Source organism: Sebastes umbrosus, chromosome 2, assembly GCF_015220745.1.
Source record: "Sebastes umbrosus isolate fSebUmb1 chromosome 2, fSebUmb1.pri, whole genome shotgun sequence".
In the NCBI taxonomy this organism is placed as follows: Eukaryota; Metazoa; Chordata; class Actinopteri; order Perciformes; family Sebastidae; genus Sebastes; species Sebastes umbrosus.
In genome coordinates, this window is record NC_051270.1 from 28735263 (window position 1) to 28749412 (window position 14150).

The 14150-nt window shown below is 37.0% G+C and overlaps 1 protein-coding gene across 2 annotated transcripts; it reads right to left on the minus strand.

Moving 5' to 3' along the window:
- Positions 1–199: 199 nt before the first annotated feature.
- Positions 200–9980, minus strand: lipca (lipase, hepatic a). 2 transcript variants are annotated; one of them, XM_037796249.1, is made up of 9 exons: positions 9714–9980; positions 7491–7675; positions 7001–7180; positions 6722–6839; positions 6392–6625; positions 4223–4465; positions 3396–3510; positions 2775–2993; positions 200–902 (listed from the first exon to the last, which is right to left on the minus strand). In XM_037796249.1, exons 1-9 carry the CDS (start codon positions 9793–9795, stop codon positions 788–790), a joined length of 1491 nt encoding a protein of 496 aa, XP_037652177.1. In that variant the 5' UTR covers positions 9796–9980; the 3' UTR covers positions 200–787. The 2 variants fall into 2 exon arrangements, with proteins under 2 accessions (XP_037652177.1, XP_037652178.1); XM_037796250.1 differs by having other exon boundaries at positions 7491–7669; positions 9714–9979.
- Positions 9981–14150: the final 4170 nt, after the last annotated feature.

Sequence of the window (14150 nt, forward strand, 5' to 3'; positions counted from 1 at the left end):
TGAGTGCATCTCACACTTTGTGTTTGAGACATTTTTCCATTACACCATAAAAGTTAGACATTCAGGGCAGCGATGACATGTCCAATTTTGGAGCTTTCTCGACAGGACAGGATGGTCTGACATGAGCTTGTGTTTACTCAGCTCTCTGTGATTAAACCTGCCTCATACAGACGTTAAAATACAAACAAACCACAACACAGAATAGAAAAGAGTATATTTATTGCTCTGGTTTGAGTTTGATTAACACTTGTATATATATATGATGTTTCTGGCAAGACTAACGTAGGTTTTTAAATAATGAGGTTGATAATTTGGCATAGGACACACAGAAAAAAATACATTTACACAATTTGGAATTAACGTCATCAAAAGGTCATTGAACGTCCGACTCTGTGTTCACTGTCTGTTTGGTTAACATTTGAATTGGCAAACTTTCAACTCTTCATTCCCCTGAAAGACATTTTGTATGTAGACAGAAATGTAAATATGGGCTGGTTCTTAAAACTACACTGTGCAATACTTGGCTTAATGATTTTATTACATAATCAAACTTAAAGATGTTTCTGTAACTTGTAAACACAGTTTACAATAGTTGTTTTTTGTTTTCTAGCTTCAGTTTCCCAGAATTATTTAATTTAATTTCAACAATATTTAAAAAAAAATCTAAAATAAATCTAAATCTGCACAGCCACACTTTGAGGAGTTAACAGACTTTCATCTAATTGTGGCCATCCATCAGACATCCTCAGTCCGTTGAACAGATTAATAAGGAACCCACACGAGTCTATTAGTTGTGCTTTCTTCTGCGCTGTTTTAGTTTGTCTTCTTTACAGCGAACAAACACAGTATCTTGTGACGCTTCAACATGCTGTCCATCATCTGTCTGGGCACAAAAAGATGTCCTACAAAACAGAAACAATGTAGTTGACGTGGTGCTGTCAAACAGAAAGTGTGTGAACAGAGAGAGCGGTCAGTCCATCATGATAAATGATTCAAATTGTGTGTGTGTGAAACAATCCACTAGGTGGCATTACAAGCCTGTGATGGGGTAAATGTAAAAGGCTTTTCTGCTGTCGAGAGTGCAACATGTTATTGTATCTGCAAACAAGTACATTATTCTTTATCGAATGTGTTAATGTGTATTTTGTGTAATTAGTACGATTTATAACTTGGCACACTCAAATAGTACATGATATGTGACAGCTACTTTAAATATATACATTTAACAGTAATACTCAAGTAGTAATAATCCTCTAATGCTAATAAATACAGTGAATTTACTCATCTGCTGTTCTTAAGTACAGTTTTGATGTACTTTTTCCATTTTATGGTACTCTATAGGTCTGCTCCACCACATCTCTTGTAAAGTGAGATTTTCCAAACAAAATGTTTCTAAAATATGATGCACAACCATCTCTTCAAAGCACTTACTAACTGTAAAATGACATTTGAAAAAAAATGGTCGTAATGTTGCTTATATATGGTGTTTGCAGTATTTATAAATCACATGACTAATTGATGGATTGTGTAAAAAGAAACTAGAAACGACCTCAGATATCGATACTCCGATTAGGACAAATAGACAACATTTGGGGAGTAAAGCATGGTATGTTGCAGAACAGTTGCTCCCACTGGTCTGCACCAGAGCTGCACGATTTTGAAAAAAATATCTAATGGCGGTTATTTTTACTGATATTGCAATAGTGATATGATTTGCGATTTTAGAGGGTATGATAGTTTTTACATCATTATTCTCATTTCCATTGAAAAACATATGATTGAATGATTATGGTGTGGTTTTTGCAGGGGTCTGAACCAAACAAATATGTTTTCTTAAGTCTGTAGAATATGATGTGTAGGCCAGGACATCTCTGCATCACGACAATATTTAATTTAAAATACTATTTTGACACAAATTTCACCTTTGAAGCATCAGTAGGCAGAACGTTTTTGGCATCATTGGGCAAAAATTCCATAATAACCTTTCAGCATATTGTAATTCAAGTGTTCTGAGAGATAACTAGACTTCAGTAACAGAATATTGATTCATATTCGATGAGCGCTGCCTAGTTTGACTGTTTGGTCGGAGTTTGTGAGTGATTGACAGCTGCTCATAGACAGCAGACTCCAGCTCGGCTCTGATTGGTTGTTTTCCTCCGGTCTGTGAAATCTTACAGATGCCATTAGGAGCACCGGAGGACACAGAGGTACAATATTTTTTTCATATTACCTGTCTCATGCACTACTGTCAGGATATAGTGACTGTTTCATAAACATAACTTTTTTAAATATTTGCTCCATTTCTACCCACTGCAGCTTTAACAAATATTGTGATTTCCTCCTCATCCTACGATTTCAAAATTGCAGTATGCCATACTGCGATTTAGATAACATTTTGATTAATTGTGCAGCCCTAGTCTGCACTCTGCTGTGTGTCCATTCTCAAATAAGAAACTGATATATTAAACTACCAACAGTATATCAATTTGTTAAAATTAGCTTCACTTTTACCACCTATGACATTAAGATGCTGCTTACATCTTAATGCAACTGTAATAATGATCCACTATTGAAATATATATAATGATATACAGTGAAAATCCGAAAGGGGCCATTCTGCATTAACGATACTTCTACTTTTTATACTGTTTTGTTCATAATACTTCTAAATGTGTAGTGTAGTGAATGGTGTAATGAACGTTTGTAATGTAGTATTTTTACATTGAAGTATTTCTACTTTAAAACATCTGGATACTTGTAAGGTAGAGCTGTACCTCTCCTGCGTCTCGCCGGCTTTGATGCTGATCCTGCCCACAGTCAGCAGTGGGTTTCTCCTCTGGCCGCCCCAGGGAATGATGTTATGAACCCGGTTCCACACGTTCTTCCACAGAGCCGGTCCCTCCCAGTGCAATCTGAGCAACATCAGATCCCCTAAGTCTCTGTCCAGGGTGATCAGGAAGGTGTAGGTCTTATTCCCAGATGCATTTCCAGTGCTGTTAGAGTTTAATAAAGGAAGACAGAGGTGAGATCATTACAGCAGAAAGCATCTTGCAACAGGCTGACACATTTCTTTATTACAAAACAAAGTGATGGTCTGCAACTAAAGCAGGACAGCACATGAGATTTCCTCTTCTTATACTGGTTTGGCTCTTTGATACACAGAACATGAAGGATAACACAGATAGGGAATAGTGTCTTGAATAAATTATTCACTCCATCATCCCATTTATAGATCTCTTTCATGCAGCAGCTCCAGTTGTTTCCATGTGTGTCAGCTGCTTTCTTTCTTTATAGGGCTGAGAGCACAGCTGCATATTGCATGTGTCAAAGGCCCGAGTGCACCGAGCGTAGATGTGATGTAATTTAAGCCTGATGGGAGGTGGTACAGTACTCACACGGTGATGGGGAGGTCTCCACTCTCCTCCTTTGTTCCAGTGAAGGATATGGTGAGAGAGGGCTCAATCCCCTCCATCTGGTTGACCAACTGGATCCTGAACTGGTAATGATAGACTGCAGAGAAGGAATCGGAAACAAGAAGGTGCTAGTTTTGATCTTTTCATGGGATATTGTTGACAAAAAGAAATATATAAACCATCATCAGACTTAATTAAATATTAAATGTCATTGATTTATATGTCATCGCCTTGTGCATCCGTCTCAGATGATCATTCAAGACTGTATACACACAGTACATTGTAGAATTATGGAATTTGCACGAAAGACACGCAGCACTGTTGCTCTATAGTATACAGTATGATATATCATATAATGACTACAGATACATAAATGTATCTTAAAGAGGACATATTATGCTTATTTTCAGGTGTATTTTGGGTATGTACTAGAACATATTTACATGCTTGAATGTAAACGCTTAATTTTTGTCATACCGGCTGTGCTGCACCACCGCTTTTCACCCTTTGTCCGCTCTAACTAGCTTTGTTTAAGGGTGTGCCAAAATAGCCGCTAGGCGAGTATTATGCAAATGTGTTACTTGGTGACATCACCACGTTACCGAAGAAAAGGCGGGACTTCAAGCGAGGTGTTTCAGGCGGTTCAGGAGCAGTGTTTCTGTGAAGGAGAGTAACCCTCTTTGGCCTGGGCTTTGTAACTTTGCAGACCTTTTACATACCTATAAAAACGATGTAACACACTAAAGGATAATAGCATAATAGGTCCCCTTTAAGGCCGTTTGGTTGAAATGACGAGGACAACCACATACGTTTGTAAGGCATCCGAGAGCGTGTGTTCAGGTAGAGCCTCTTGCTGGCGCCACTGCGAACCTTCCTGATATTGTAGCCCAGTGTGTTGCAGCGATTCTTCCGACAGTCCAGACAGATGCCTTTGTCAAAAGCACTTTTGTCCCTGCACCTGTATGCCATGCTCTGCTTGTCTTTATTCAGCACAGAGTCCATGAATAAATGGACGGACCGCTCATGAGCACATTTGATGGTCTGCTGGAAACCTATGGGAAGAAATAAAAAAATATGGTGGACGTTTAAAACGTGAGACATTGACAGATCAATTCCACACAAAGTATTCTCCTGTGCATTGAGAGGCGGTGGAGTATCTTAATCATATAGTGTCTGACCATTATTTGCGGATTGACTTCATTATCACCAAAGCCTGACATCTATCAGACTGTCCTGCTGTCATGTCTCCTAAAAGCGTCTCATTATGTGTGACACTGGTCTGCTCTGGAGGCCTTTTCTCTGTGTAGATTCTTGTAGCCTGGAGGCAGCTCAGCTCAGAGGGATGGACCGAGCGGAGGAAGGCACATGTTGCTAATTAACTCCCGAGGATGACAGATGCTTTAATGTGGCTCTCGCTGTCATATTATGCGGATGTGTTTTGGATTGAGAAGCACCATAAATCCCAGAGCCACTTGTGTTAGACTGGAGGGAATTAAACTCAGAACGAGAAACTGTCAACAAGCAAAAGATGATGAATCGGTGCCCAAGATATTCCTTCTGAACCAGTGTTTTGGGGTGGCAAGACCAATTAAGACAAAAAAAATGTTATGATAGAGCAGAGGAAGAGGCAAACCAGTAAGCGGTTAAGCAGCAGAACACATTTTCTCTACAGATGCAGGGTTGTAAATGGCACACAGAAAGCGGAATATGGCAAGTCTGTTCAGGCCTGAATGAGAGCAGCACCATTACATATCACTTTGAAAATATAAATGGTGTCCCTGAGAAGTAACTGTAATGGTATTTTTGGTGTGGATTTGTTTCGGACTATTTGTTTCAGAAAAGATGTAGAAATGTTAAAAATATTTAGGTTTGGTCTCATCACAATGTTCTTTTTTCAGGTGGTATGCTGAAATCACTGAAACCTAACTGCCGTTCTCAAGACACCTAAATCTTCAAATATTCTACTCCTGTTCTGTAGATGACTTTTTCTAAAGTCAGAACTGTAACAGTGGGTTACAATTAGTGCTGCAACGGTTCAATAAGCCCACGCTTCGGTTTGTATTGCAGTTTTTGGGTCACGGTTTCGGTTCGGTTAGTTTTGCACATTAGGGAGAAGAAAAACATAAACATTTCTAACATGTTTGATCTCCAAAATATATTAATAGATAAACTGATTGATTGATTGATTGATAGTAATAAATCATATTTCTATATTATATGAAACCAAAGTAATAAAAATAAAGACGTATATAAGTGATAATTGCCTCTTCTATGTCTCTGGCAACTCGTCAAATAATTAGCAGGCCTGAATTTAGTAGTGGTGCAACGGTTCAACAATCCCACGGCTCGTTTTGTACGTCATTGAACGGCTCGTCTTCTTTTTGCGGTTCGGTTTCGCATCCTTAGTTACAATATAGATTATTCAATCATGATCTACTGGCCAGGAGATGTTCATGGTTCTCAGAGGTTGAATTGTGATCTTTCTGGTAACTGTGGAGCTCTCTGACGCCACCGTCAGGATAAAGTTTCTACTTTACACAAGAAATATCAAAATCCACAGTCAGCTTTGTACTAAAGATATTTCAAAACTAATGGCTTCCTGACCTTTTTATAGCATCTCCATGAGGCCAAATCTGTCAATTTGTATACAAAAAAATGTGGAAAAGAAATATATATAACATGGAAATTTCTGAGCATATTCAAGGTCCCCAGAAGATAAACCTCCTTGTTAACCTCACCCTCGGGGCAAATTTGACATTTTAGCCTCACTACTGCAATAAAAAGAACAGGAAGTTCTTTCTGTCCAACACTTTTTATATATTTTAATGTGTATTAAACATTACAGCCTCTAGGGGCCACTTGCAGGGGTTTAGATTTTATTGTCCCCAGAGGACCATATTATATAGTAAGTACATATATGTATTTTTTTTTAATATATTTTCATTTTCTAAGGTGTTGTAGTGAGTTCTTTATCGTACCGTTGAGCCCGTACTCGGATACGTGCTCGTAAATGCTATGCAGGTCACATCCCGGTTGGAACTCTCCTCCGTTGGGGTAAAAGTCATAATGTGCCACAGCTTGCTTGATGCCCACGCTGAGGCCCAGACGCTTCTGGGTGAAGGTGTGGATGGCATCCACAAATTCAGCATCATCAGGAGACAGTCTGTCTGTGGGAGACATGCCTTCAAACAGCGGCCCCGCTGGGTCCAGACCTGGACAGATACAATCGAGAACCGTTTTGTTACAGAATAAAACACAAATATACTTTAGCAAATTCTATTTGTTTTGGCCAGTGGATTTAAACTCACCAGTTATTCTTCCAATCTTGTCCGAACCTTCCAGATAGCTTCCGGCAAATCCAGATATGTGAGCGCCGAGGCTGTAGCCAATCAGATGAACCTTTCTAACTGGGAACTGGTAGTGTACCTGTTGGGGTTTATGACAGCTATATTATTTAACAATGTAAATGTGGTACCTGCATGGCATTTTTAAAGCTGCCTCTTCAGTATAAAAATGCACCAATTTACTTGACTTAATTGCATGATATTTAAAATACAGTGGCCTTCATTAGAGAAATGTCCCCTGACCTGAAGTGACTGCAGCAGGTGAGCTATGTCTTTTCCAACAGTGCGGGTACTCTGTGCAGCTGTGGGGTAGTGCTGGTGAGCCAGGGACAGCCAGTCGGTAATCACCACGTTGACGTTTATTAGACTTGTCTTCAGGACTGCGGCTAACCTGAGCACCCAGCTCTCCATTATACCATCCAACTTAGGAAAAACAAGACACAGTGTAACTCCTAAGTGTTATGGTTTAAAGAACCTTGTCAAGTTCAACTAACTGCACCCAGTGAAAGAAGGTTTAAATATTGATGTGTAACTTAATTGACCTCAGTTTTAAATGGGTCTCTGCAGGCATTTTCAGAGTGTCTCTGCATGTTTACTTCATATATCTCAGGGATTCATATGCAACATTTACATCTGAAACTATGCCAGCAGCAATTCCCCCATACCGGCCCAGAGTTCCATGTTTTGTATGCAGTGGCTCAAGTCAGTGAAGTGGAAGAAAAGTTGACCTTACCGACCACCCGTGAGTGATGATGATGAGGGGATTACTGCTGTTGAATCCACAGGAGGTGAGCGTGTGCAGCTGCAGAGGGTCCAGTGCGCAGTTGTCCTCACCTTCTGAAAACATCCTGAAGGCTGAACTGCTGACGTACGGCTCTGTCAGCTTCAGGACTACACTCTGCTCTGTATCCGCTGCACCTCCGAAATCAAACAGCACAAGAGTTATCTTCTGATGTGTTTACTTTGAGGTGAATGATTACAAATAACGCATGAAAATTCAGTTTCTCTGTGCACTCGAGAGTAGAAGAAATGTTTTAATTTATGTATTGATAAAATTATCAAAGGGAGACACTTCCTGTTGAGGCCCATTTGGACTGCAGGCTGACTAACGCCCTTCCAGAAGCACTTTGCTGTGTTTCCAGGTCATGCGGACCTCTTTGGCAGATGCACACAGATAACACATCACAAGAAGTCCCATCAAGTGAATCTCTGCCAGACTCTTCTCGTAATTTCTTATATAAACTCCTCCTCCCTCAACATCTTTAAAAACCACAGCCCACAGTCACTCACAAACTTTGTAGATCGTCCTCCAAAGACATCTATCATTACGCTTCCTCTATGTTTCATCATTGATTCGTGTCCAGCATATTTGTTATTCTAACATTTTAATGTTAATAATGCCAGAAACCCAGGCGCCTGAACGCTCGGTGATACAGTTGCCGTCCGATGAGCTCTGGTTGCTGATATGAGGAAAACTTTTCCACAGTGAAAGTAATGAAAAGTAATTATCCATCATCCATCATCCACCCCTCTGCTCATTAAATCCCACATTTTCTTCAGTGTGTCTCTTCATTTTTATGACTGTTTATCCATAAGAACACGGAGAGCAATTAAAAACAGTCTGACTCATGAGTAACAGAGCACCAGAGTGTGCTTTACAAATCTCACACTGTAATTAGTTTAATACGGTTTCTGCAATAATGTTGAAGAATAAAAAAGAAAACTGCAGCAGTGTTCGCATGCACTGCGGCCCAGAGACAGATTTTTTACTCTGTAATATTTTATATGTTAATTCATCAAATTAAATGATTGTGGGAAAAACTTGGGTGGTATGAAATTTACATAATTAGTAGTTAGTTATTATGGACAAACTCAGCATCAGCAGATTTAAGAAAAAAGGGCAATATTTTAGAAACATTAAATAAAACAGCTAATGTCCAGCAATATTTCTCAACTGTTTGGTTATTGTATCCTCTATATTTTCAGCAACAGCCACCATAATGTCACAAGTCATTCAGCATTCAATTCAAAACATTAATAGTGTCATAATTCAAAACATTTTCAATACAGAATACAACAAGAAGAGCCGTAGAGTGTTGTTTCCATTTCTATTTTAGTTGTTTAAAAGATTTTTTAAAAAGTTTAAACTGTAGGAATGTCAATTGAGTTTTGACTAATGGCAAAAAGTATTCTCTCAGGAGTATAAGCAAAACAAAAGAGGTGTTTTACAATCTAACAAGAACAAGATGTGAAGAAATTAGGAGATAACATCTCGACTCGACACACAGCTCTGTGCTGTTCAGTAGATTTTAGACAGAACATTTGATGAATTGTTTGATATTAAATGTATTTTGAATCAATAGTCTTCAAATTAACAATAAAACCAGATAGAACAGGAGATCTGAAAGTTGACACCCTAAAGCTACGAGGTACTGCTGGAGCCAACTGGAGGCTTCATCTTCACAAATACGTGTTGCGCAGCTGAACTTTGTTCCAAACACACAGAAGTTTATTTTAGATTCTAAAGGAGAGAAGATCCCAACATTACCATGGAAAATTTAATTAAAGTTAGATTATTCACAATACAACTTGGATATATCTATGTGAGGTAATGGTTAGGCTCTAAAACAATAATGTCTTGTTGTAAATACGTCACTCAGCATCATATAATTTCAGATAAAGAATATGCAATATTTTCATTGTACATTTATTGTCACTGCAAATTTGGGAGAAAAAAAAAAAATCAAGTTTAAGAGGTTAAAGGCCCAATTTTTAAACTTCAGTTTGGTGCCCCCAGTTTGAAAGCTGTCACCAGGAGCTTGATATTGATTACATAATTTGCTGCTTTGAATATGTGAACTGACAGCATGACATGGCTGATTTTGAGTTGTACAGTTTAGGGTGTCCAGTTGAACCTATGAAACAAATGTCTTTTATCACACTCTTTTTCACTCACCTGCTCTGCTTTCTTTGATTCTCTTCCCCTCATTGAGGTGGTACGTTAACAGCAAACAGCACAGGATTTTGGCCACAGACATGGTGACGCACAGACACTTTGGTTATTCCTTTGAACCAACACTTCTCCCATAGGTGATGCTTAAAATCTTGAGTCTGGGTAATGTAGAGTCTGGTGGTGAGATCCTTTTGTCTGCGTGTGTAGAAGCTGTTTTAAAGAAGCCTCATTGCTGTCAGAGTTGGAAACACTTTGTACAGAAAGAGAGGGGACACCAGGAGTCATGGTTTATGGATAAGGGCACCCTGATTGGCTGGGGGCTGGGTCATGTAGATCGAAACACATTGTGAAAGAGCAAAGGTATGAACGGGGAGGGGATCTGCTACAATGAACTGATAGTGACTGAGAGGTAGAATCAGTTCCTTCATTCAAACCTTCTCCATGTCCCGCCTATAGGAGTTAGAAATGTCCTTCTATATGGATAGTTTATGTATAGAACTGCCAGTTTCAAGCCAAAATTTAACGTATGGACATGAGGGACTAATACAGTCAAAAAATTACATAACACCTGTTTGAACAGGTGAAAATAGCACTTCATGTACCCAGTGATCTCAGTCTAACAACATACTGTATTCAGTTATCTTTTTTTGCAACAAAATCAATATACACATGTACTATTACAGTTTCACTGGACTGTTTTCAAGTGTCAGTTTGTCCCAGTCAGGTAAATTATGCGAATAAACACAGTACGCAAAAAAGGTTGTTTGTTGAACAAAACAAATATGAAAAAAAATACTGTCTTTCTCAATGAATACACTGATACTAAGTCGCCTCAGTGCTGGGCTCAAATAGATTAAACTTGCATGAATCAATATCTTTGATATTAACACTGAATCAACGATGGAAAGGGGTTAACAGAAACACAACAGTTTCCCCCCCAACATACCATCAAACCTACTATATTTTGGTGTCTGTGTATCCGTCAGCTTGTTTTGATATTTTTCTGCGTGTTCATGGACAGAAATAAACTACAGCTGTTTAAGGAATTGTCATTTAACATTCCTGTATTGCTCTATTTTGAAATAAACCAGGAGAAATCTCAATTTGAGTTCTGAATAAATGTCCCATTGACCATAATCTCAAATTATTAGATTAATAACTGATGCTGTTTAAATCAGTATAGGTCCCATTCAATAGTTTCTGAGACTCTTTGGAAATTCAAATATAGTCACTGAGTGTGTGTGATATCGTTATTTAATGCTTAAATCAAATTGCAATTAAATCAACTCAGGTTGTACCATGTAACAGCGTGCTTATATGTTCTTATATCAGCTTCTATGATAAAAGTAATATGAATTATCCAGCGACTTTAAATGCATTTACAACACCAATATTTTTTAAACATTTACCATGGATGTATTTATGTAATATGCCCGTAAAGTTAAGGTGTATTGGTGTTGGATGTGTTGTTTAAGCTACTGGATGCCTAAATTTCCTTCGGGATCAATAAAGTATCTATCTATCTATCTATCTATCTATCTATCTATCTATCTATCTATCTATCTAAAGAACCATCCCACATCAGGTCATTCACATACATATAAACACACCTATAGTTTCTATTGTTCAGGTTTCAGGTGGTACATTAAGTATGAACAGAACAACGATCTCTAATCACGTTCTTTAAAGCCTCATTTCAGTCCAGCAGCAAAAGAGTTAACGCCACAGTTTGTCTAATGTGTGATGTCACAACATCTGCAGTGAAACAGTTTGGAAGAGCAAACATGATGAACCTTTGCTTTTCCGAGAACTGTGTGTGTATATATGGGCATGCTGTTTTGGCAGCCAATCACTGCTTTTATGGACAAATGTACACAAATGTACACAAATGTACACAAATATAACAGTTTATCCAGTTCAGACAAAAAAAGCAATACTATAAATACTATTATAAAGAATGAGAATGAATCAAGGCTGCCATAAGGGTACAAATACACAATTCCTTTTCAGATTAAGGACAAAAAACTGAAGGAATACTTTCATATGAGCATGTACAGTATGGTCCATTAATATGTTAAGACGTTCATAAAGTCAAAGAGACGATGCAATCTGGGGAAGAGCTCTGAAACCATTGAACCGCAAAAATACACTCTTCATCCATTCTCCATGAAGTTATATAAGCTTCTTCTTTTAAATTTTAATGTTTTTCTGCTGTACTTTCTACTCGTATTGATGGTTGTGTATATTTACTTGGGCGATTGAGTAATGATTTAAGATTTCATTTGTTGAATGAATGCCTTGTCTACTGTATAACAAACTGTTTGTGTGAGTATGTGTGAATGAGTGTGTTTGAGTGCTCTACATCTGTCTTTGTGAGGACTAATTTGAGTCCAATTTAGAGTGAGGACATCTTTGGAAGTGGGGACATATTGGCCGTTCCTCACATCTACAAATGTCTTTTTGAGAGTAAGACATCAAACTAACATCATTTATAGGAGTGTAGCGATGAGCTTCATGATATCTTTAACAAATAAAACAAATAAATAAACAGTTGAAGATGTGTTCCTTCTTATGCATAACATGTCTCAAACCAGTGTGTTCAATTTTCAGCATTTCTTAGTTTTTGTAACTTCTTTCCAGATTTCAGCATAAAATGAAAATATTGAAATCACTTCAATGGGTACAATATGTTTCTGTTTTTGTTCACAAGCAAAATCTTACCTACATAAATTCAATTGGATTCGCAGACACACATTTTGACTTGTCCCGCTCCGTTGTATTCCTAGTAAGTCATGACAGTGTGACATTGAGTCAGTATGCACTATACCAGGACCTTGAAAGTGAAGCAGCTAAATGGAATCCAGCCATCATTCATTTTATTATTTACACCTGCGCTTTTTCTAATGTGACAAAAAAAAGGTCTTCTGTGAAAAGGCCCTTTTCTCCCATTGGATTATAACAATGCTGGCTGGCAATGTTTTCATTCAAATAAAGAGCAAATGTCAGAAATTGATTGGTCAAAAATTCTCCCTTCAAATACCTCAGCTGGCAACAAAACCCAATTATCTTACACAGAAAGTGATTTTACATTTCCTGCCTCGGACTAGCACACATTATTATTTTTCTTAAAAAGAAAAAAACTCTGACCTTCGCAATAGTAGTGGTTATAATCAGTTTACCTTTTGGGAGACATCATAGTTGCATATCATCACACTTTTGTATCACAAAATATATATACAGTAAATATGTATTGTTACACCCCTAATTACCAGCCGTGACAGTGACGCTGGTATTGTTTTCACTTTGTGACAGTGTGTCATCATGGCAAAATATGCTCATGGCGACAACTATAGCAGGAACTACCACAGAAGCGGATTTTGTCACCGTGACGGCATCACCACCGTGCAAGATGCACGAAAACTTACGAAACGTAATAAATGTGTAGTTGAGATTAAAAGCAGTTTTCTATGACACACTATACTATGACTTTTTATGATGTTTTTATGAGATACTATACTATGACTTTATTTAGACTTTTTTTAACATACTATATTATGACATTTTTATGATATTTTTCGACGTACTATACTATAATTTTTTTCCTGACAGTTTTCCACATACTTATTATGTCATACTATGACTTTTTTTCGACATACTATACTATGACTTTTTTTTTTTTTTTTTCAACATACTTATTTTTTTTTGCAGACTATGCTATGACTTTTTTCCCCAACATACTATACTTTGACTCTTTTTTTTTATTTTTTCGACATACTTTACTCTGACTTTTTCAAGATATTATACTAGGACTTTTTACATTTTTTCGACATACTATATTATGACTTATTTTTTACATACTATACCACTACTTTTTTAATTTTTTTGACAAACTATTCTATGATTTTTTTTTACATACTATACTATGACTATTTTTCATGAAATTTTTCAACATACTATAGTGTGAATTTTCTTCATTAAATTTTTTGACATACTAAACTATGACCTTTTTTCCATGTAATTTTTCGACATACTATACTATGACTTTTTTCATAACATTTTTAAACATACTATACTATGACTATTTTTTTTATTTTTTCAACAAACTATACTTTAATTTTTTTTTTTCGACATACTATACTATAACTTTTTTTCCATGACATTTTTTGGCATATTATACCATGAATTTTTTCATGAGATTTTTAGATATACTATGACTTCTTTAAGACATTTTTCGACAATTTATACTATAACTTTTTTTCATACACATTTTTCAACATACTATAGTATGAATTTTTTTCATGAATGTTTTTCGACATACTATACTATGACTAATTTTTCCATGAATGTTTTTCGACATACTATACTATGACTATTTTATACATGAAATATTTCGACATACTAGACTATGACTTTTTTTCATGAAATATTTTGACATGCTAT